The sequence below is a fragment of the Dama dama genome, chromosome 20 (assembly GCF_033118175.1).
Source record: "Dama dama isolate Ldn47 chromosome 20, ASM3311817v1, whole genome shotgun sequence".
Taxonomy (NCBI): domain Eukaryota; kingdom Metazoa; phylum Chordata; class Mammalia; order Artiodactyla; family Cervidae; genus Dama; species Dama dama.
This window is the reverse complement of record NC_083700.1, coordinates 24,854,191-24,875,430: the sequence shown is the minus strand read 5'-3', so window position 1 is coordinate 24,875,430 and position 21,240 is coordinate 24,854,191. Positions and strand designations below refer to the sequence as shown.

General features: G+C 43.8%; 1 protein-coding gene across 2 annotated transcripts; it reads left to right on the top strand.

The window, feature by feature from the left end:
- Positions 1 to 1,184: 1,184 nt before the first annotated feature.
- Positions 1,185 to 16,673, top strand: HAO2 (hydroxyacid oxidase 2). 2 transcript variants are annotated; one of them, XM_061119927.1, is made up of 7 exons: positions 1,185 to 1,315; positions 3,267 to 3,418; positions 5,255 to 5,538; positions 6,981 to 7,190; positions 11,166 to 11,324; positions 11,900 to 11,969; positions 16,618 to 16,673. In XM_061119927.1, exons 1-7 carry the CDS (start codon positions 1,185 to 1,187, stop codon positions 16,671 to 16,673), a joined length of 1,062 nt encoding a protein of 353 aa, XP_060975910.1. The 2 variants fall into 2 exon arrangements, with proteins under 2 accessions (XP_060975910.1, XP_060975911.1); XM_061119928.1 differs by lacking the exon at positions 6,981 to 7,190.
- Positions 16,674 to 21,240: the final 4,567 nt, after the last annotated feature.

The window sequence follows — 21,240 nt, the reverse complement described above, 5'->3', positions numbered from 1 at the left end:
TTAATGCTTTGAGCATTGATATATTTTTTTTCATTTATTTTTATTAGTTGAAGGCTAATTACTTTATGATACTGTAGTGGTTTTTGCCATACATTGACATGAATCAGCCATGGATTTACATGTGTTCCCCATCCTGATCCCCCCTCCCACCTCCCTCCCCACCCCATCCCTCTGGGTCTTCCCAGTGCATCAGCCCTGGGCACTTGTCTCATGCATCCAACCTGGGCTGGCGATCTGTTTCACACTTGATAATATACATATTTCAATGCTATTCTCTCAGATCATCCCACCCTCGCCTTCTCCCACAGAGTCCAAAAGTCTGTTCTATACATCTGTGTCTCTTTTTCTGTCCTGCATATAGGGTTATTGTTACCATCTTTTTAAATTCCATATATATGTGTTAGTATACTCTATTAGTGTTTATCTTTCTGACTTACTTCACTCTGTATAATGGGCTCCAGTTTCATCCATCTCATTAGAACTGGTTCAAATGAATTCTTTTTAATGACTTGCCCCATGTATTCATATACCCAGAGATTTCTGGGACCTCCCAGATACTGATTTCTGCTCAGATCCAGTTTTCTTGCCCTGGTGAATCTCCTTCCCAAAAGGCAGAGATACGAAATAGCCTTCCAGAATGTTCAGAAATTGTTTATAGTGACTCAGCTGTCAAGAAAAAGCCACCAAGAAATTAAGCTGGTGCGTCAGGAGCCAGGTCCTAGAAAGGCACAAATGCCACGCCATGGGCACTTGAGAGCCAACAGCCATGACCAGACTTACATTTTAGAAAGGTCCCAGGCAGCTGGAGAGAGACGAGATGGAGACTGAGAGATAAGATAAGAAATTTTCGTAGTAATCTTATAAGAGGTGGTGGGGCCTCAATAAGACCTGAGACAGCAGGCCTAGAAACAAGGGGACAGCCCTGAGGGACAGTTAGGAGATCCAATAACCAGGAGTGGGAGCCGGAGTTGGGAGGACAGAGGAGGGCAACAGGACCCCCTGCTCTCAGTCCGGGAAACAGCAGACTAAGCAGCCCCTCCTTTGAGATGAAGATTACACGGGGGTTCATGTTGAATCCAAACAGCTTTGTGCTATAGTCCACCCCTTCACCCTTCTCAAATATCTGAAGACTTCTCATTGGGTTTTGTTTGGTTGGTTTTGGTTTTTCCTTTAAAGGTCCAGAAATGCCCTTGGTGTGTTTGACAGACTTTCAGGCGCATGCACGGGAGCACCTCTCTAAGTCAACTTGGGATTTTATCGAAGGAGGAGCTGATGACTGCTGCACGCGGGATGAGAACATGGCAGCGTTTAAAAAGTCTGGTCTTCCGTATCCTTTCTATTGCTAAGCTAAGGTGCACAGGTTGAAAGCTCCTTGGAAGGTAGCAGTCCTGGTTTCTGCCTCCAAAGAACAGAGTATTCAAAACATTATAATGGGCTTTTGTTGGTGGTGGGGATTTGGGGGTTTTCCTCCGCAGGTGAGTGGGTAACTGGGGACAGGATGGTTGGAGAGAACTTTCACCTTAGTGCCTCTACACAGCTAGCACAAGCGAGTCACCCTCTGCTGATCATGGTGACTCTGCCACTCAAAAAGATAGCACAACAGTCTCAGGGTCTTCAGCCCCCTGGGCAGGGAGGAGAAGCCAGCTGGGTAAGCCTAAATCTCCTGAATGCCTGAACTTTCGGCTTGGAGGTATAACAGGAGAGAGGGCTCAACGCTGGAGGAAATATGGAGACCCAAGGCGTCTTGGGGAGAACAGGAGATTGATTCAAGAGAGAAGAGCTGGGCTGGCACAACAGTGGTAAATTAGGGGTCAGTAAACAGGTCAGGTCAGGTCAGGTCAGGCCTGCTGCCTATTTCTGGATGGTCAGGTCAGGCCCACTGTTTCTGGATGGTCCACAAGCTAAGGCTGGGCTTTTTTTCATTTTTAAATCATTGACAAAAATCAAAAAACGAATTGCAATATGTCAAAATTATATGAAATTTCAATGTCCATAAATAAAACTGTATTAGAACACAGCGATGCTCACTCATCTACATCTTATCAGTGGTTGCTGTGATGTTACAATAGCAGAGCCAAGTGATTGTGACAAAGACCTCATGGCACGCAGCCTAAAATATATACCATCTAACCCTTTACAGAAAATGTTTGCTGACCGCTGTGATACTGAGGCCAGAAAACACTGGAAAATGGGATGCAAGCTGAACACTATCTTCTGTGTTTTCATACATGTTGAGCACTATATTAAGCACTTTAATTGCTTCTTCTCATGTGTTTTCACAAGGCTATTAGGAAAGTCGAATTATTACTCCCATTTCACAGATCAAGTAACTAAGGCTCTCTGACCCAAGTTTGCACAATCAGCATTTCCAGAAAAATTTTTCTCAGTTTATGTACAGGAATAATAGTATTTTGTGGAAAACAAGCACTTTTGGACCCAGAAGCTAACTAAGTCTTTGTTGGGATAATTAATACTTGTTAATTTCCCTACTTTCTTCTAAAGTAGTGTTTAAGTCAGATCTTCAATGAATTAGCCTCTAACCAAAAAAAAAAAAAAAAGGGATCATTCTCTGGGATTTGTCCTCTTGCAATGACTTTTTCTTGCCTCGTAGAGACTTGTGTCTGGGCTTCCCTGATGGCTCAGATAGTAAAGAATCTGCCTATAATGCAGGAGACCTGGGTTTGTTTCCTGGGTCATGATGATCCCTGGAGGAGGAAATGGCAACCCCCTCCAGTATTCTTGCCTGGGAAATCTTGGCAAGATTTCCAGAGGAGCTTGGCATGCTACATCCATGGGGTCACACAGAGTCGGAGATTACTGAGCAACACACACACACATACACACACACACAGAGACTTGTGTTTAACGTAAGAGAGAAGAGCCTAGAACTATGCCCTGCTCATTTATATCCATTCTAGTTCTTGTTATGATGTATCAATCAAGGCCTCCACAAGTTGAGAGTCTGGTCATGGAGGCATGGCTCCAAGACACAGACCTCTGATTGAGCAGGCAGGGAACAGAAAGACTATGTGCAGTGGAAGTTCAGGGAAGGCCAGGTTAATGGGAATAGGGGGTTGGGAGAGGCTTCCCAGAAAAAAGGAGCCTCTTGCTTGTCTATACTGCCTCATCAGCCAACTGACCCTGCGAGAGGTTTCTTGGGACCCAGTGAGGTCCTAGACCTGTGCCAGGAATCTGGAGGTCCCAGCAGCACCTTCATGCTGGAGAATGATCCCACCAACAGAACATCTCTTTGTTGTCCAGCACAGAATCCGCCTCCGTCCCCGGTACCTGAAAGATGTGTCTAAGGTGGACATGCGGACCACCATCCAAGGAGCAGAGATCAGCGCTCCCATTTGTATCGCACCCACAGGTTTCCACCGCCTCGCCTGGCCTGATGGAGAAATGAGCACAGCCAGAGGTGTGAGCTGCCCCCACCTTGAGTCTCCCCTCCCAAGGCCCTTTAGGTGTGCAGAGGTGTGCTTCAGGGCAGGGGCAACCAGCTTCTCTATGGAAGGGGCTTAGGGACATGACCCTGGTTGGAATCAAGGGTAGGAAAAGGAATGGTTAAAGCTACATTTGCATAACCTTTCACCTAAGATTGAGGAAATACCAGTTTTCCATTATTAAGAATGGTTAGGGTGGGAGGGAGCTACAGATGAATAGGAAAGTATGAAAACCCCACCAAGCCATCCCAAGAAAGGGGCACTGGCCCTGTGGGGGAAGGGCTGCTTAGTGTGGCCACAAAGGGGAGGCCTTTCTTTGAACACTAGTGGGCCAGGGCTGGGGCTGAATGCCAAGTCTCTGAATTCAGGACAAGGACAGTCATGACCTTACTCCTAACACAAGATCCTGGCAGGTGCTCTTGTTCAAATGTTCCATTTCTCTTCTCCTCTGGGAAAGATTGAGGGCAGGAGGAGAAGGGGGATGACAGAGGATGAGATGGTTGGATGGCATCACTGACTCAGGGGACATGAGTTCGAGCAAACTCAGGGTGATAATGAAGAATAGGGAAACCTGGCATGCTGCAGTCCACGGGTTGCAAAGAACTGGACACAACTTAACGACCGAAAAACCACGGTTGATTTGATCATCTTATTTGACAAAAAGTTTTTCATTGGGTCTTGTCTTCTCCCTAGTCCCCTCTCAGCCTCTTCCCTCATTCGCCACCACCAAAAAGTAAGAGAGGGAAGGGCAGGGGGTAAAAACATTCCTGGGATTCATTTGTCATCTTCAACTGAAACCAAATCTTTTTTTCTCAAGTTGCCCAAGGCCTCCCTGGGGTCTTTTCCTTTGACTCTGTGATATAGGAAGTGATGAATCCAAGGATTCTAGAGTTAAAGTGACATCCATCTACTTAGGAATAAATTTGGCTGAGTTGAAATATGAATACCCTGTATGAATAAGACTGCTTTACTAAATCTTCATGGTTGAGGGTGTTGGGTTGTTTGGGGCAGGAGAAAGCGATATCCCCTGTTGATGTTAGGAACTGAAAATATTAATTGTGATGAGGTCAAATTCTCTACCCGTGAGTTGTAGAATGGTAGTGACATTAACCTCTTGGGGATCCCCTGAAAATGATTAAAGTGGGAAATGAGAAAGATGCAATTGGCACATCATTGTCACCATCATCACCATCATCAACAACATTATTACTAGCATTTTTACAGTCCTCACTTCATAGCTTTAAAAAAAAAAATACTTCCATAGCTGTCATCCTATTTAATCTTGCAACAACCCTATAAGAGTGCTATTATCATTTTCCCCCTTTACAGATAAAGAAAAAGAGACTCAAGGCCACACAGCTGAGAAGTGGTAGAACTAGTTTTCTTCTAACTCCAGATAGCATGCTTTTTCTACTGCAAAGCTCAGTCTTCTCCTTGGAATTATGTTCTCAACCTTCGCCTTCTTTAGTTCCTTTCTGCTTCATTAATGGGTTCATAAGATGTCCATTTCCTATCTGAAAGCTGCAACATGTTCAAATGGTTTTGGGAAATAGTTCTGGGGACTCAATGTCATCTCTAGCCTGAAATATTTTAATGGAATACAGAGTTTATAAGACAAGTTATACAGTGGAGGACCCAGGCAGTCTGATCAAACAGCTCTGATGCCTGCACGATAGGGAAGAAGAATGAAGTCAAGCTTTAATCTTCATTCACAGGCAAGCTGGCCAGAGGGAACACAGACTTATAGGGCATTTCATCCCAGTTCAGAATGTCGCTGCCCTCCAACCTGAGCTGTATCACTTGCTTTGCAGCTGCACAAGCAGCCAGTATCTGCTACATCACCAGCACGTATGCCAGCTGTAGCCTTGAAGATATCGTTGCTGCCGCCCCCAGGGGCCTGCGGTGGTTCCAACTCTATGTGCACCCGAACCGGCAGATAAACAAGCAGCTGATCCAAAAGGTGGAATCCCTGGGTTTCAAAGCTCTGGTCATTACTGTGGATGTGCCCAAAGTTGGCAACAGACGGCATAACATTACAAACCAAGTCAATTTGATGAAGAATTTATGGTTGAAAGATCTCGGATCACCTGAGACGGTAGGAAAGATACCAGAGCCGGGAGGGCAGGTGTAACAGGAGGCAGATTTCCATCCCTTTTTCCTCTCTTCTTTCTTTCCTCAAGAAGTCATTGTTCTGTGCCTGTTCTGTGCCAGGCACTAGGGATGCAGCAGTTCAAAAAGCAGATGGAGTTCCTGCTGCTCAGAACTTCCAGACAAGCAGAATATAAGACATTGTTCTCACCTCTGGAGCTGGCCAGCCTGTCCCCAGAAGTGTTCTGGGCCAGGATGGGAGTTAGGAAATAAGAAAGCTAGGGAAAGGAGTTTTTTTTTTCCATGAAACAGGAGAGTAAAAGTTTCTTCCAACATTTTCTACTTTATGGCACACTTAGAAAATGATCACACATAGATAAATGGACCATCTGAAGAAGACGCTCCTATTCAAGGTGCATGCCTATGGAGTAGGACTGCCTTGAGCACCGGGCAGCAATACCTCTTCACACGTGGAACTCATCCATGGGGTACCAGAGAGCTACACCGTAGTTTTTTGGACAAGGTGACTACAAAGGCACTTTCTCCATTAAAATCCTTTAGTCCAATGGGATGAAGTGTCCCAGAGAGAAAAGACTGTGGCAAAGTTGGAATCCCTTAACTGCATTAGAGATAATGGTACCAGCCTTCACAGCCAATGAGCAACTGCAATACCCAGACAAGTGACTCAATAGTTCTACCCTTTAGCCACAAATTGGCCTTGAGGGTTTCTGGAATCTTAGCTCAGATTCCAGGGACACCTTGGGGCCTATAGATATTTGATTCACATGGTAAGCCAAGATAAATATTGGGTAATATTTGACTCAGTCTTCCCAAATGACTCAGTGGTAAAGAATCTGCCTGCCAATGCAGGAGACACAGGAGATGTGAGTTTGATACTTGGATGGGGAAGAGCCACTGGAAAAGGGAATGACAACCCACTGCAGTATTCTTGCCTGGGAAATTCCATGGAAAGAGGAGCCTGGTAGGCTACAGTTCAGAGAGTCACAAAGAGTCAGACATGACTGAGCAGACACGCAATATCTGACTTAAGATTATTGAAGTGTTGCTTAGTTATTGTTACCTGGTACATATCTCAGTCACAACAATCACATTGGCCTATAAATGCTTTTGCTTATCTATCTCACTTAATAAACTCTGAGATTTGGGGGGGGGGGGGGGAGGTGAAATTAAGGACTGTGTCTCATTTGTCTTTGTGTTCCCAGGTCTTAGCAAAATTATTGAGCAGGGACACAAGTAATGGTTAACAAATAAGCAATGGGAGTAGAAATTCTTTAACAAAAGTTTTGTTTGGAAAGGAGCTAGGATTAGTGTTGGGTTTTATGGTTCCTCTTTTTAAGCTTACAAATGGCGGCTTTTCAAATGTGCATCGTCTTTGGAATGAGAGTCTCAAAGGAATTCAAGACTAAGGTTCTCTTTTATCCCCCACAGGGAAATTCAATGCCTTATTTCCAAATGTCCCCAATTGACCCATCCATCTGCTGGGAAGATCTCTCTTGGTTTCAGAGCATGACTCGATTGCCCATCATCCTTAAGGGGATCTTGACAAAAGAGGACGCAGAGTTAGCTGTGAAGCACAATGTCCATGGCATCATTGTTTCCAACCATGGTGGGAGGCAGCTTGATGAGGTTCCTGCTTCTGTAAGTAGAATGACTTCAGAGTGGGTGTCTTTGTAAGTGCTGTGTGTGTGCATGTGCGTTTGTATGTGTGTGTCCACAGCAAGGCACTCTGTGAAATTTGGTGCTCGTTCTCCTCTCCCTAACCAACTGTGTTGGTAATATATATATATATCGGAAGGACTTTTAATCATTAATAATAGTCTAGTGTGTGCCGGGTTATTTTTACAAACTCAACATATGTCATCTCTAAAGTGCACAACAGCCCTGCATTACTATCCCTACTTAACAGATGAGGATACTGTAAGATGTAGAGATGTTAAGTAACTTGTGAGTTCACACAGTTAATAAGTGGTTAAGGTGAAATTTGATAGAAGAGCTGTTCCCAAGGCATAGAGGTCATCTGCCTTCTGAAAGAAGCATTCAGCTGGAAGTTTGCCTGTCTGCATGGATTGACTCATTCTGAGAAATGGAAGTGAGTTTTTTTTCCTCTTAAGTTTTTTTTTTTTTTGGTCTTTTAAGTATGACATATTCACTGCAAGTAAATTGTAAAATATACCTAAATAAAAAGAATTAAGATAAAAATCATTGCTATTTATGACAATAGTTTGATAATCAATTTAGTGTAAATATAACATTTTAGGTTTGAAAACTATATATGATATTGTGTAATTTTTTTTTCTTCATTTATCAATATATCAAGAGCATCATTTTACTTCAATAAATTTGCTTTTTTTTGTTTTTAATGGTGTATAGTATGAATGGACAATTTATACAACCAACTTCCTATTGTTGAACATCTGGATTGCTTCCAAGGGTTTGGTCTTTTAAACAATACATCAGTGACCATCCTGAAATCTTCAGCACATTCTCAATTTCTCCTTTAAAAAGAATTACAGGAAATAGAAAAAGCTACATCAGCTAGTTTATACATTTCAAGGCTTATGAAACTTGGAGGTTTCAAATGCCAATCACTGGCCTCCTCCTCTCTGCCAGGTTCTACCTCATAGCAAACAAGCACAGATTGAACTACAGGGAATGGTCAAGCCTCCTTCTTCCCATCCCAACTTTTGACCTAAGACTTCAGGAGAATGTAGGCCTTCAGAACATGCGCTGAGCTCTCTCCCCCAGCTCCTGCAAGGATACCATAAAGCCATCTCTCATGCATCCAGTAATTGACGGGATAGAGGGCGCAGAGCATAGCAGGTCCCGAGCTGACCCAACTGTGCTGACAATAGGAACAGAAAGCAAAGAGCCCCTCACCAACCAGCAGCAAACAGGGTAGAATGCTGACTTTTGAAATAATACTAATAGAACATTATACAATTGGCTATCTCTCATTAATCAGTTTAGCTAGTCTTGCTCCCTCAGGGAGTTCTGAGAGAGGAGTGGGGATAAGTGGCCCACTAATTTTCCCACTGCACTTCCTCAATAAAGAATGAGCAGTGATGAAGGCAGGTGCCATAACAAGAAGAGTTTCTTCTGCCCCATCACACTGATCAACGCGCTGTTCTCCCAAGTCCTCTGACCTAACAGCCAAACCCAAGATCATCCAGGGACAGTACCAAGATTAGTGGGAGGCTAGTGAGAGGCCCACCCTTGGCTCAAAATTCAAGAACATGCCAGAAAAACTGAATTAGGAATAATAGCTTCATGCACTATTTGAAAAATAAAAATTAATGCAGAAAAATCCACAGTGAATAGCAACAGTTTTAATAAAGATAGGATCTGATCCTGCACTTGCATAATGTTGCCTCACTCATTTCACTGTAACCCTGGCCCTGGGTCCAATAAAGCTTTATTTATAAAAACAAGCCCCCAGCTTGCAGGTCAAAGTTTGCCATTTGATTTTTGTAAACATTGTACTCAAATATTATTTATATTTTTGACACCCTTTAAATTTTGTGCCTGGGGTAAGTCGCCCACCCTTCTCAACACAGTCCCTCCTTGTGAGGGGTGTGACTGTCTCAGTGATAATCCATCTCGGTAATGTTCCATATCTAACACTCCTGTGCTTCCTTCCAGAACCAGGGGAAAGCTAGCTTTTGTCCCCAGAAGGCTCTAATGAATGCCCTACTGTGGCTTATCAAAAGCTAACTCTCAAGCCATACTGAATGAACCCTCGGCTGAAATTCACCCCCTATTGTGTTTCTTAAACTACTGCCAGTCCCATTGTCCAATACGGCTCACTAGAAGGGCTTCCTTGGTGGCTCAGACAGTAAAGAATCCCCCTGCAATGAGGGAGACCTGGGTTGAATTCCTGGGTTTGGAAGATCCCCTGGAGGAGGGCATGGCTACCCATTCCAGTATACTTGCCTGGAGAATCCCCATGGACAGAGGAGGCTGGCAGGGTGCAGTTTATGGGGTCGCAAAGAGTCAGACACGACTGAGCAACTAAGTGCACAGTGCAGAAGAGTTTGCACAAGTACATTTCTTTCTTTCTCACAGCATGCCGATACAGGAGACATGGGCTCGATCCCTGGATCAGGAAGATCCCACAGGCCGCAGAGCAACTAAGCCCAAGTGCCACAGCTATTGAGCCTTTTGTAGAAATGTTCCAGATAATACCATGGTGGGACTGTAAAAATACCCTGATTTAGATGCACATTCTCTCCAGTCGTTACATGTATGTTAACAAAATGTTCAATTCACCCATCCACCTGGAAAATAAAAAGCTCTTTCCTCCCTGATTTCATACTCTGCTCACTCTCACCAAAGGATCTCATTTGGGCAGAATTCAATCCACTCCTTCCGCTGCAGATTCTACTCCTCTTCAGTCATTCCTCAAAGAGACAGAACAGGAGCCCTGAGGCAGGTCCAGAAACTTTTCCTGCAGGACCCTCCCCCCAGACTCTGCCCTCACTTCTTACAGACTTGGAGGTACCCAGGAACATAGCTCAATCTGGGGCACCTTAGGTCCACAGGCCTGTTGACCACACAGCTGGGAATGAAAGAGAAAAGCTAGGAGAAAAGATCCAATGGAGAGAGGCGGCCAGAGTGATCAGGCATTTTTTGTTTTGTCTTTCTAACGCTTCAGCCCTGCCCTTGCAATGTCAGTGCTGCCTTTCTATCCCCCGTCTCAGATAACCCGTAAGGGAGTTAGGAACAAGTAGCTCAAATGTGTTGTGTCAGGAATAAGTTGCAGCCCAGTTACATGGAACAGGCTGTGGTTCAGACACTAGGGTCACTGTTGATCACACTTGTTTTGCCAAAAAGACTTAGGGCTTTAGCAATGGGGAACATTTCTAATCGTTCCACCTTAGAAGCAGAGAAGGTGGAAGAGAAGCAAATCAAAATTTTCTTTAAAATGAAGAACATTAAAATGTGTGCATCCTGGATGGGAGGGGAGTTTGGGGGTGAAGAGATACATGTATAGCTGAATCCTTTTGCTGTCTACTTGAAACTATCACAACATTGCTAATTGGCTATACCCCTATATAAAATGCTTGTAAAAAATAAAATGAAATAAAAAGAACAGGGGGCACTAGTACTAAAGAATCTCCCTGCCAGTGCAGGAAAAACAAGAAACCTGGGTTCAATCCCTGGGTTGGGAAGATCCCCTGGAGGAGGGCATGGCAACCTGCTCCAGTATTCTTGTCTGGAAAATCCCATGGACAGAGGAGCCTGGAGGGCTACAGTCACAGGGCAGTAAAGAGTCAGGTGCAACTGAGTGACTCAGCACACAAAAGCGAACACTACAAGTGGAAAATGCTCCTTTGGGGATGTTAAGAGATACCAAGAGTTTCTTCCAAGCTGTAAACACCTGAACTCTGTCAGAGCAGGAAATGGCAGGAGGGGGTAGCCTAGAAAGAGTCCCTGGGCCTTGGGAATGTAGCTACTCTGCTTTGACAGCACCTGCAGCCTCATGCATGGAGCCATGAGGCATTGCCCCAGCTTAGACCTCCTGGAGCCAGCCAAACCCGGGGGGCAGTGCTGTCCCCGGACTCCCTGAGAGTCCAAAGGCAAGTCCCTCGAGCCACACTTGTCTCTTGTTTTCAGATCGATGCCCTGACAGAAGTGGTGGCCGCTGTGAAAGGGAAGGTTGAAGTGTACCTGGATGGTGGGATCCGGACTGGCAACGATGTGCTGAAGGCTCTAGCCCTCGGGGCTAAGTGCGTTTTTGTGGGGAGACCCATTCTGTGGGGTCTTGCTTGCAAGGTGAGAGTGGTAAAATAAAAACCAACCGGAAGGCACCCCACTTCTCATTTGTTTCCATGTGCTTCTGTGGTTTAACCCCCAAGTTTAACCAGTTTTGGGGGGTGCCACAGATCCTGAAGGATGGTGACACCTCGCCTGCTCCTCCACACTTCTTCCACAGCATGTTGTAAATTTTCAAGAGCTCTCAACCCCACAATTTTCCTCTTTGCTTTCCTTTATTCCCAACATAGTTCAAATTTCACAGATAGCCCCCATCCTCCCCACCACAGCTCTGAGCTCACTTAGAAATACTTTTTAATGTGTATTTACTTTCCTGCGCCAGGTCTTAGTTGCAGCACGCAGGATCTTCAGTTCTGTTGTGGCATTTGGGTTCTTTAGCAGAGGCACACGAACTCAAGGTGTATGGGATCTAGTTTCCTGACCAAGGATGGAACCCAGGCCCCCTGCGTTGACAGCATGGAGTCTTCCAGGGACCACCAGGGAAGTCCCCTCACTTAGTGTTGAAACTCAGCCTGTGGTCAGGACGTCCCTTCACGTCTCTCTGTTGTCTCCTCTCTTTTCTGTCTTGTGAGCAGGGTGAACATGGTGTTAAGGAAGTTTTGGATATTTTAAAAAATGAATTCCACACTTCCATGACCCTGACAGGTAAGTTTTTACCATTCTTTTCCTAACTCAGAACTGAAAGCAGGCCGTCTAAAGAACAGAAGCTCAGGTCCTTCCTTCTCACTTGCCTCCCCCAAACCAAGAGAGGGCACAGAGGAAATGCCCGAGACAAAAGTGGAATGAAAGTGTTAGTTGCTCAGTCAGGTCTGACTCTTTGTGACCCCGTGGACTGTAAGCCCGCCAGGTTCCTCTGTCCGTGGGATTTCCCAGGCAAGAGCACTGGAGTGGGCAGCCATTTCCTTCTCCAGGGGATCTTCCCGACCCAGGGATTGAACCTGAGTCTCCTGCATTACAGACAGATTCTCTACCATCTGAGCCAGTCAAGCACAAACTCAGAATGTGATACATCTGCTACAAAAGCAAGTGCAATTTCAGATTGTGGTAAAGAGGGTCCCATTTCTCTCTGGCCTGCTCAGATCCCATCAAACTTGTCAGATGTAGTTCTGGGGGTGAACTTTAAGTAAGATTCATGGATTGTGAAGAGTAGAGAAATTAAGTCACGGGGAAAGCATGGAGGAGCTGGGGAGGTGGAAGCAAGCAGGATGACAGAACAGAGAGAAGGAGAAACATCATCCTGGGTAACCACAGTCAGCAAGACAAACTCGAATGTCTCAAAGTTACACACAGGCAGGTATCAGGCAAAACTGAGATGATTGTAAAGTAGTGCTCATAAAAACTTACTTGTGTTCAGCAAGTGCATGTGATCACTGGAATCCAGTGATCCTGTGAAATAGTAATTCTCAGCTAATGATGGTAACTTCCCTCTTCAGAATCATTTGGTTTGGGGGTGGGGGGTGGCTTACCTTTTTTCTCATTGGCACAATGATGCAGGGTTGGTGTTGGAGGTATTCAGTACTCAGGGTTCAAGGATGCTAAATGTCCTAAAATGCTTGGAGCTGTCTCATACAAAATTGGCCTGCCCAAATGCCAGTCATCAGTAGCTCTGTCTCTGATTGTCTTTGTCTGCTGTAGATGGTAATAGATTGTAATGTGAGAGGCAGACAAGATAAACCCAAATAAGACCTCCATTCATGCCTCAATTCTAAAATTTGGTAATAACAGAAACTTCCTCCAGAAGTAACAAAATAATGAATCAAGAGCTCTGAAGAGGAGTCAAGACCATTTTTGTGCCATTGACTTGTTTCCACAGATGATGCTACCAAGTGTCTGCCATCTGCCAGGCACAAGGCAAGGTGTCCAGGTCTTTTCTAGTCTGGTTTTCATCAGCTATTTAGACAAGTATCTTGTACTCAGCATCCAAGCTACATAGTGTTCCTTGGGGCTGTAACCTCAGCCTTTTGGGCTTAAGTAGTATAAGCTAGAAAACTTAGACCAGCATTAATGCCAGTCCCTTTCAACTGAGTAGATTAATAGGAAAAAAAGGGAGGAAGTGGACTAAGGCATCAAGGACCAGGGCTGTCTGTTTGGGGCCAATGTCTATGAAGATAAGTCAATAAATAACCCAAGGTTGCCAAGTCTCTCCCGTGAGGGCGAGGAGGGCACAAGTGTGAACAGATATTGTGTTGATGTCTTTTGCCCTTGGGAGGGAGAGAGAGATGGGAAGATCTAGGAGTTTCTGCAGGTTCCAAGAGGTTGAGATGACTTCTCTTGCTCCCCCAAATATTTTCTCCTGTCTTTGTGATACTGTGTCTGAACTTTTAAAACAGAAGCCTGGCGGAGGAATTCACAATAACAAAGCTTTTTTATTCCACCAAAAGTTTATACTTAACAACCATTGGGATGGAAATAGAGGCTGGAAAATCTTTTTCTAAAATAGAGGGTAGAGAGCACTCTTTTTAAATGGGGTCAGGAAAAAAAGAAAGAAAAAACAGGATGATGAATAATTTTATGCCTAACTTTTTACATTCCTTTCCTTCTAATTGTTCTCCAATGAGAATGTATTGTTTAAATTCAGAGAAAAAATGACTAATCAACAACCAAATGTGGGATGGGCAGGAGGGTTTGGGGAAGAAGGGAAAGAAGAGAAAACTTAGGCTGAAGGGCATCCCTCAGCATTCTCTGTGAGTATCGGTCCCTCAGGAAAGACTCCTCAAGCTGGTCCCTGGGGAGAAGGGGGGTCTCAGGTGAGGAGGGCTGTGTTTTTGGTGGAACTCACTCAAATAGAAAATCATAATGTGAAACCCCACAGAGTTTCATATTCAGTTCAGTTCAGTTCAGTCCCTCAGTCGTGTCCGACTCTTTGCGATCCCTTGAACCGCAGCACGCCAGGCCTCCCTGTCCATCACCAACTCCCAGAGTCCACCCAAACCCCCAAGTCCATTGAGTCGGTGATGCCATCCAACCATCTTATCCTCTGTTGTCCCCTTCTCCTCCTGCCCTCAATCTTTCCCAGCATCGGGGTCTTTTCAAATGACTCAGCTCTTCCCATCAGGTGGCCAAAGTATTGGAGTTTCAGCTTCAACATCAGTCCTTCCAATGAAAACCCAGGACTGATCTCCTTTAGGATGGACTGGTTGGATCTCCTTGCAGTCCAAGATTAGCCCTTCCACGCACAATGCATGTAAGATGCTTGACACAAGACCAGCACCCAGGAGATGATCAGTCAATATGACTTCTCTATCCTAATTCTCCTGGAGATGTGTGACATTTTTCCTCTGTGATCTTGTGACATTGCAGCCCTGAGAAGAGAACCCTATTTGCACTATTGTGAAATCAAAATAAGCTTAGGAATCATCTTTTCCTAATTGTGAGACCATATGCCAAAACTGTATATATAGGAATGTTACAATCCCAATTTGCCTTGGAAAACAAAACTGTGTACATATAAATCATGTGTGCACAGACCTCACTTAGGTCTCATCTCTTGTAAGGGGCAGGGGCTGAAACAGAAGAGTATATGAATCTTCTTGAGTTTTATTGCTCAAAATTATCTACTTTGTTTTAATTTAGCCAAAGTGTTTTAGTGTGAATATCCTCCTAATTTACAGTAATGAAAAAACAAGAATACATTGTAATTATGAATTCACTCTTAAACCTTTAGTGAACCTCTACCAAGAACAAGGCAATGTCCCTCGTACCATGTGGACCAAAACTCCATCTGATGAGCTTATACTGATAAATAGAACAGTACACAAATAGTACCAGGGCTTAAATGGGAACAGATGCTTCAAAGTGTCTCAGAATGGTATCACACACTTTGATGCAACTACTGAGACATTTTTACATAGCTTAAATATTTGTTTCTACTATAATGTATCAGCAGTTTCTATTTTGGCATCTCTGTGCTCCTTGAGGAAATCTACCCTCTCCAAAGCTGTCTGCCCCGTGGAAACCCAGAGCTGTCAAAATCATTGTCACTTCTGATGAGAGCGCCTCTGGCTCCAAATTTCTGCTTCTGCTGACTTAGTTCATTTTATGAGTTATTTATGCCTCCTTCACCTGCCATTCCTGTCACCTATCATCAACACCAGGGGCTTCCCTTGTGGCTCAGTAGTAAAGAATCTGCCTGCCAATTCAGGAGACACGAGTTTGATCCCTGGGTTGGGAGGATCCCCTGGAGAAGGAAAATGGCAACCCACTCCAGTATTCTTGCCTGGGATAATCCCATGGGACAGAGGATCCTGGCGGGCTACAGTCCATAGCGTCGCAAGATTCAGACATGACTTAGTGAATAAACAAACACAAAATAATCAACACAGACATAAAACTCAACTCTTTCCTCTGCTTCCATTTTTGGAAAAAGAGCCTCTCATTAATATACCTCTGCGAATAATACAGTTTTCTAGGTAGGTTTTTGGAGCTAACCATACACACATCACAGATGGGGAAGAACTTATGAAATATTACACGTTGTCTTACTCAACTTCTTATCACCGGTGAATTTTCTTGAGTCCACAATTCTGCAACTGACATTATCTCTTTCTCCCTTCTCTTTTGTCATCTTATCTGGAGTCGCTCTCTTCAATTCCTGTGTCTCATCTCTATGACAGTCCAGTTTTGCATTTTACTTAAGATCCTCCACTAAAGAAAGATATTCTGCTTTAAAACTTTTTTTTAGAAGACAGTTGTATGAAACATTCACCCCATCTTGTCTGCTTTCCTTGAGCCCTCGTCCTTCCTGACTGATACTTCCTGTGTCTTGAAGGCTTATCCAAAGTGCACGCAGTTGCCTCCGTCATGTCTGACTCTTTTGTGACCCATGGAATATAGCCGCCAGGCTCCTCTGACCATGGGATTCTGCAGGCAAGAACACTGGAATGGGTTGTCATTTCCCCCTCCAGGGGATCTTCCTGACCCAGGGATCGAACCGACATTCCCTGCATTGCAGGCGGATTCTTTACCTCTGGGCTACCAGGAAAGCCCCAAGGTTTATCTGGATGGCAATAAAAGTCAGGTGTTTTCACTGCACACAAACTGACTTTTCAAAAAGTTGAAATACTGTTTTTATATTTTTACCATGCCATTTTGCCATGGCTGTTTTAAAAGAGGACACAGGCACAGGCTCACAGAACAATCCCCAGTGTAATCAGAATTACGGGATATGTTCTGTACATATAATATCTTATCAGGGTGAGGACAAGGCTCAAGGCTTGTTTCTATCCCCATGGTGGGGTGGTGACTGAGGTTTCAGAGAAATGAGCTTTTAAACTACATTTTTTTTTTTTTTTAGGTTGCCGATCAGTTGCTGAGATCAATCAGAACCTGATCCAGTTCTCCAGATTGTAAAGAAAGAGAGCCAATGGCCTGACTGCAGAGTTTGCCCACAGGAGGAAGACAAAATCACACTAGGGTGTGTGATGCCCTCTTGCCTCAGTCCCATCCTGGCCAGCAGCTTACCCCTGCACCCTCAACCACTCCACCCCAAATCCCTGATCTCCCTCAAATACACCAATGCTCTTCTTTGCCTCACTGCCTTGTATATGTTGCTCTCTTGCCCAAAATCCTCCTCTGAAAGCAGAGATCTTAAAAGAGCAGATCAGCAATGGCTGAAATAGCTAGTGATTAAAACTATTTGAATATACTATGTTTCTATGAAATAACTATGGAAATCTGTACCCGAGAACAGAAGAGCTATACATATAAAATATTCCCCAAAAATATCATACTCCTATCTGTAGACAACAGAGAAATAATATAGTTAAAAACATAAGCTTTGGAGTCATACAGACATAAGATTACCAGGACTATTACTGAGAAGCTGTGAAACTTGGGGATGTTTTTTGATCTCTGTTCTTCCAAATCTTTGTGTATAAAATGAGGTTTATAATACCTAGTCTATTAGGTTGGGAGAAAGATTAAGAGAGATAACATACATAAAGTTCAGAGCACAATGCTTAGCCCCTAAGTTTAAGAAAGAGTAGCGTTTGGACTTCCCTGGTGGCCCAGTGGTTAAGACTTCACCTTCTAATGTAGAGGGTGTGGGTTCAAGCAATGGTGGGGGAATTAAGTTCCCACATGCTGCAGGATGTGGCCAAAAATTAAAATACATAAATAAAACTTGAAAAAATTCCTCTTAAAAAAGAAAGAGATAGTAGCTTTTATGATTATTATTTGGCAAATTCCTATGTATCTTTTAAGATCTTATTCAAATATCACCTATTCTTACCTGGCTACTTGCTGAAGGTTTCCTATTGTGCTTTGCACATTATACTATTACAATCCTTATTATAATGTGTTATGTTTATTGGTCTCTCTCCATAAATAGACTTTACATGTCTCTGAGCAAGAAACTATATGCTTGGTACTGGGTTTGGCATATAGCAGCATCTCAATAAACATTTGTAGGGTGGATGGACTGAAAAGGGTGAAAGGAGAGATGGGAAAATGAATAAATGCCCTATCAGAGTAAAAACCCCCCCCAGAACAACAGTCAGCAAGAATAGACTTCTAGAGCAGGGGCACTTGGCTGAATAAGATCTAACATTTGAAGACATCAAGGAAGTTAAATTCCCAATATCCTAAATAAATATTGATAATTTCATAACTGGCATTCATGTTCTATCTTGGTCCTTGTTATAGTCTGTTTTCTATACAACAATCATTGACTTTTTTAAGTACAAGCAAATCCTACTAGTTTAGTGCTTAATTCAGTCATTCAGTCATGTCCAGCGCTTTGCAAGCCCATGGACTGCAGCATGCCAGCCTTCCTTGTCCATCACCAACTCCCGGAGCTTGCTTAAACTCATGTCCATCAAGTTGGTGATGCCATCCAACCACCTCATTCTCTGTTGTCCCCTTCTAATGCCTTCAATCTTTCCTAGCATCAGGGTCCTTTCTAATGAGTGGGCTCTTTGTATCAGGTGGCCAAAGTATTGGAGCTTCAGCCTCAGCATCAGTCCCTCCAATGATTATTCAGTACTGATTTCCTTTAGGATTGACTGGTTTGATCTCTTTGCAGTCCAAGGGACACTCAAGAGTCTTCTCCAACAACACAGTTCGAAAGAATCAATTCTTTGGCGCTCAGCTTTCTTTATGGTCCAACTCTCACATCCACACATGACTACTGGAAAAACCATAGCTTTGACTAGACAAACCTTTGTTGGCAAAGTAATGTCTCTGCTTTTTAATATGCTGTCTAGGTTTGTCGTAGGTTTTCTTTCAAGGAGCAAGTATTTTAATTTCATGGCTGCAGTCACCATCTGCAGTGATTTTGGAGCCCAAGAAAATAAAGTCAGCCACTGTTTCCATTGCTTCCCCATCTATTTGCCATGAAGTAATGGGACAGGATGTGACGATCTTCGATAGGCAAATCCTATACCTCACCTGTTTAAGGCTTTTCTGTGGCTTCCTATTCCATTGAGTATCAATTCTACACTGAGCACCAGCTCTCCAGGAGATTGCATGATCTGGTTCTTCCTGATTCTTCCCCCAGCCTTCACTCTCTCCTTCCCTCATTATGCCTTAGCCAAAATGCGTCCTTTCTATTCCTTTTTTTCAAATACAATCTATTTTTATTTCTAATTGGAGGATAATCACTTTACAATGGTTGGTTTCTGCTGTACAACAACGTCAATCCGCTGTAAGTATACTCATATCCCCTCCCTCTTGGACCTCCCTCCCACCCACTCCCACCCCGTCCCACCCCTCTGGGTCATCACTGAGCACAAGGCTGAGCTCCCTGTGCTATACAGCAGCTTCCCACCAGCTATCTATTTTACACATGGTAATGTATATATTTCAACGCTACTCTCTCAGCTCATCCCACCTTCTCCTTCCCCCTCTGTGTCCACAAGTCCATTCTCTACATCTGCATCTCTGTTTCTTAAACAAGTAAAACTCTTGCCTCTGGACTTTCATCCTTATTATTCCCTCTACATAAAATGTCCTTCCCCATCCTCTTCCCATGACTGGCTCTTTCCCTATAGTTAGATCTCAGCTTAGCTCAGACGGTAAAGAATCTGCCTTCAATGCAGAAGACCTGAGTGCAGTCCTTGGATTGGGAAGATCCCCTGCAGAAGGGAATGGCAACCCACTCCAGTATTCTTGCCTGGAGAATCCCATGGACAGAGGAGTCTGGCAGGCTACAGTCCATGGGGTTGTAAAGAGTCAGACAAGACTGAGCAACTAACTACACTTAAATGTCACCACCCCAATCAGATGAGAGTTCCCTGACCATCCCATCTAGAATAGTCTCTCCTTTACTCATCACTTCACCCTGTGTTTTCCCCTCCCAGCACTTAATACAACTGGCAATTAACTTATCCTTTGTTTATTGCTCATTTGCACCAGCACAGCACCCTTTATCAGCTGTGGTCACCTCTTCATTCCCAGAGCATGAACCAGGCCCAGCTCCATGGAAGGCTTTCAATAAATATGTGTTAAATGAATTAATCCAAAAAGACAAAGCTGAATCAAACTGCATCGCCATATATGGAGAAATATACTGGTCCTAGAGGGAACACAGTTAGTTAGCAACAGAAAGAAGCTGAATCAGACAGTATCTAAGCCAACAGACATGGAAAGTCTCCTATCATTCTTAGGCCGACGCTTTTCTGCATGAACTCCTGACGTAACAAAGGTCCCCTGTTGCTCAGATTATCCCATATAACCAAGGTCAAGGGAACATTAGATAGCATGGGGAACATGGAAAGAGAAAGCAGTCCTGTGGTAGCCTCCCTGATCATAACTGTTAATGCTCTAACCATCTGCCTAACCCAAAGGTATGGCGTATATGCCACCTATATATTTGTAAAGAGAAATTAAACTATGGTGGCATTAGAGAATCTTGTTTGCCTATACTGGGGTATATTTAGGAGATGTGAACACCCAGACTCCCAAATCTTCAATTCCTTTGATTCTTCTCTGAATAAAAGATCTTTAAAGGGCAGATCAGCAATGACTGAAATAGCTCTATTTTTTTGTACTATATCTTTATGATATAACTGTGGAAATTTGGACTCTGGAGAGAGAGCTATCCACATAAAATATTCCCCAACAAAAATCATACTCCCTATCTATCAGACACGGCAGAACAGATGAACCAGATGAAAGAAGGAAAGAAAAGTTACTGTAGTTAGAATACTTAAAGAGCAGTAGCCTCTTTATAGAATTGTGGTCTTTGAAAAGAGGCCCAGGAGAGTGAGTTAGATGGCATTGTTAATGGGTTTTAAAAGGAAAAAGGTAATTGACCATGACCCTTGTGCTAGACCCTATGTTTTTATTCAATTAAAAGTTAAAATTGGCTCCTTCATTGTCAGGCTCATGGTCAGTTTGAGGCAAGGAAGGGTCTTAACTTGGCAGCAAGAATAGGCGCTTGTGCTCAAAGTTTAGGGACATAGTAAGTAAGTGCCACATCCAAGGGCACCTGCCTGGCTGACACAGAGATCACAGATGCACAGCTGTGGGATAGGAGGCCCAAATGACCATGGGTTTGAAGAAGGCCCTCAACACGCAGATTGGAGAAGAAACATGGGGAACGCTCACAGGATCTAAAAGGGTGATGGCACAGGGGTAGTCATAGTGTAGACTAATTCACACACTGCTGCAGGAATCTTCGGGAATTTTTTTTACTTTAGTTCACAGAGCCAAGACCAAAGACATGAGAGAACAGAAAAGCAAGAGAAAGCCTAAAACATTTGTGCTTATGACCTAGGATGCTACAGAACCTAAGGGCGCATTAAGTATGCCTATTCTGTGTAGCACGCTGACCTCCAGGAGAGGTAGTGAAAAGAGAGTTTTCAGACAAGAGCTTCGGGGACTCTGGAAACTAATCAAAATAGACTGTATCAGTCCTTGGGGGGCTTCCCGGGTGTAAAGAATCCATGGAAACTAATCAAAATAGACTGTATCAGTC

Excerpts from the sequence above, each read along its gene's own strand:
- HAO2 (XM_061119927.1), top strand. The coding sequence starts at position 1,185 with ATGCCCTTGGTGTGTTTGACAGACTTTCAGGCGCATGCACGGGAGCAC. Across the intron at positions 3,419-5,254 it reads AGAAATGAGCACAGCCAGAG|CTGCACAAGCAGCCAGTATC; the intron begins GTGTGAGCTGCC and ends CTTGCTTTGCAG. Across the intron at positions 7,191-11,165 it reads TTGATGAGGTTCCTGCTTCT|ATCGATGCCCTGACAGAAGT; the intron begins GTAAGTAGAATG and ends TCTTGTTTTCAG.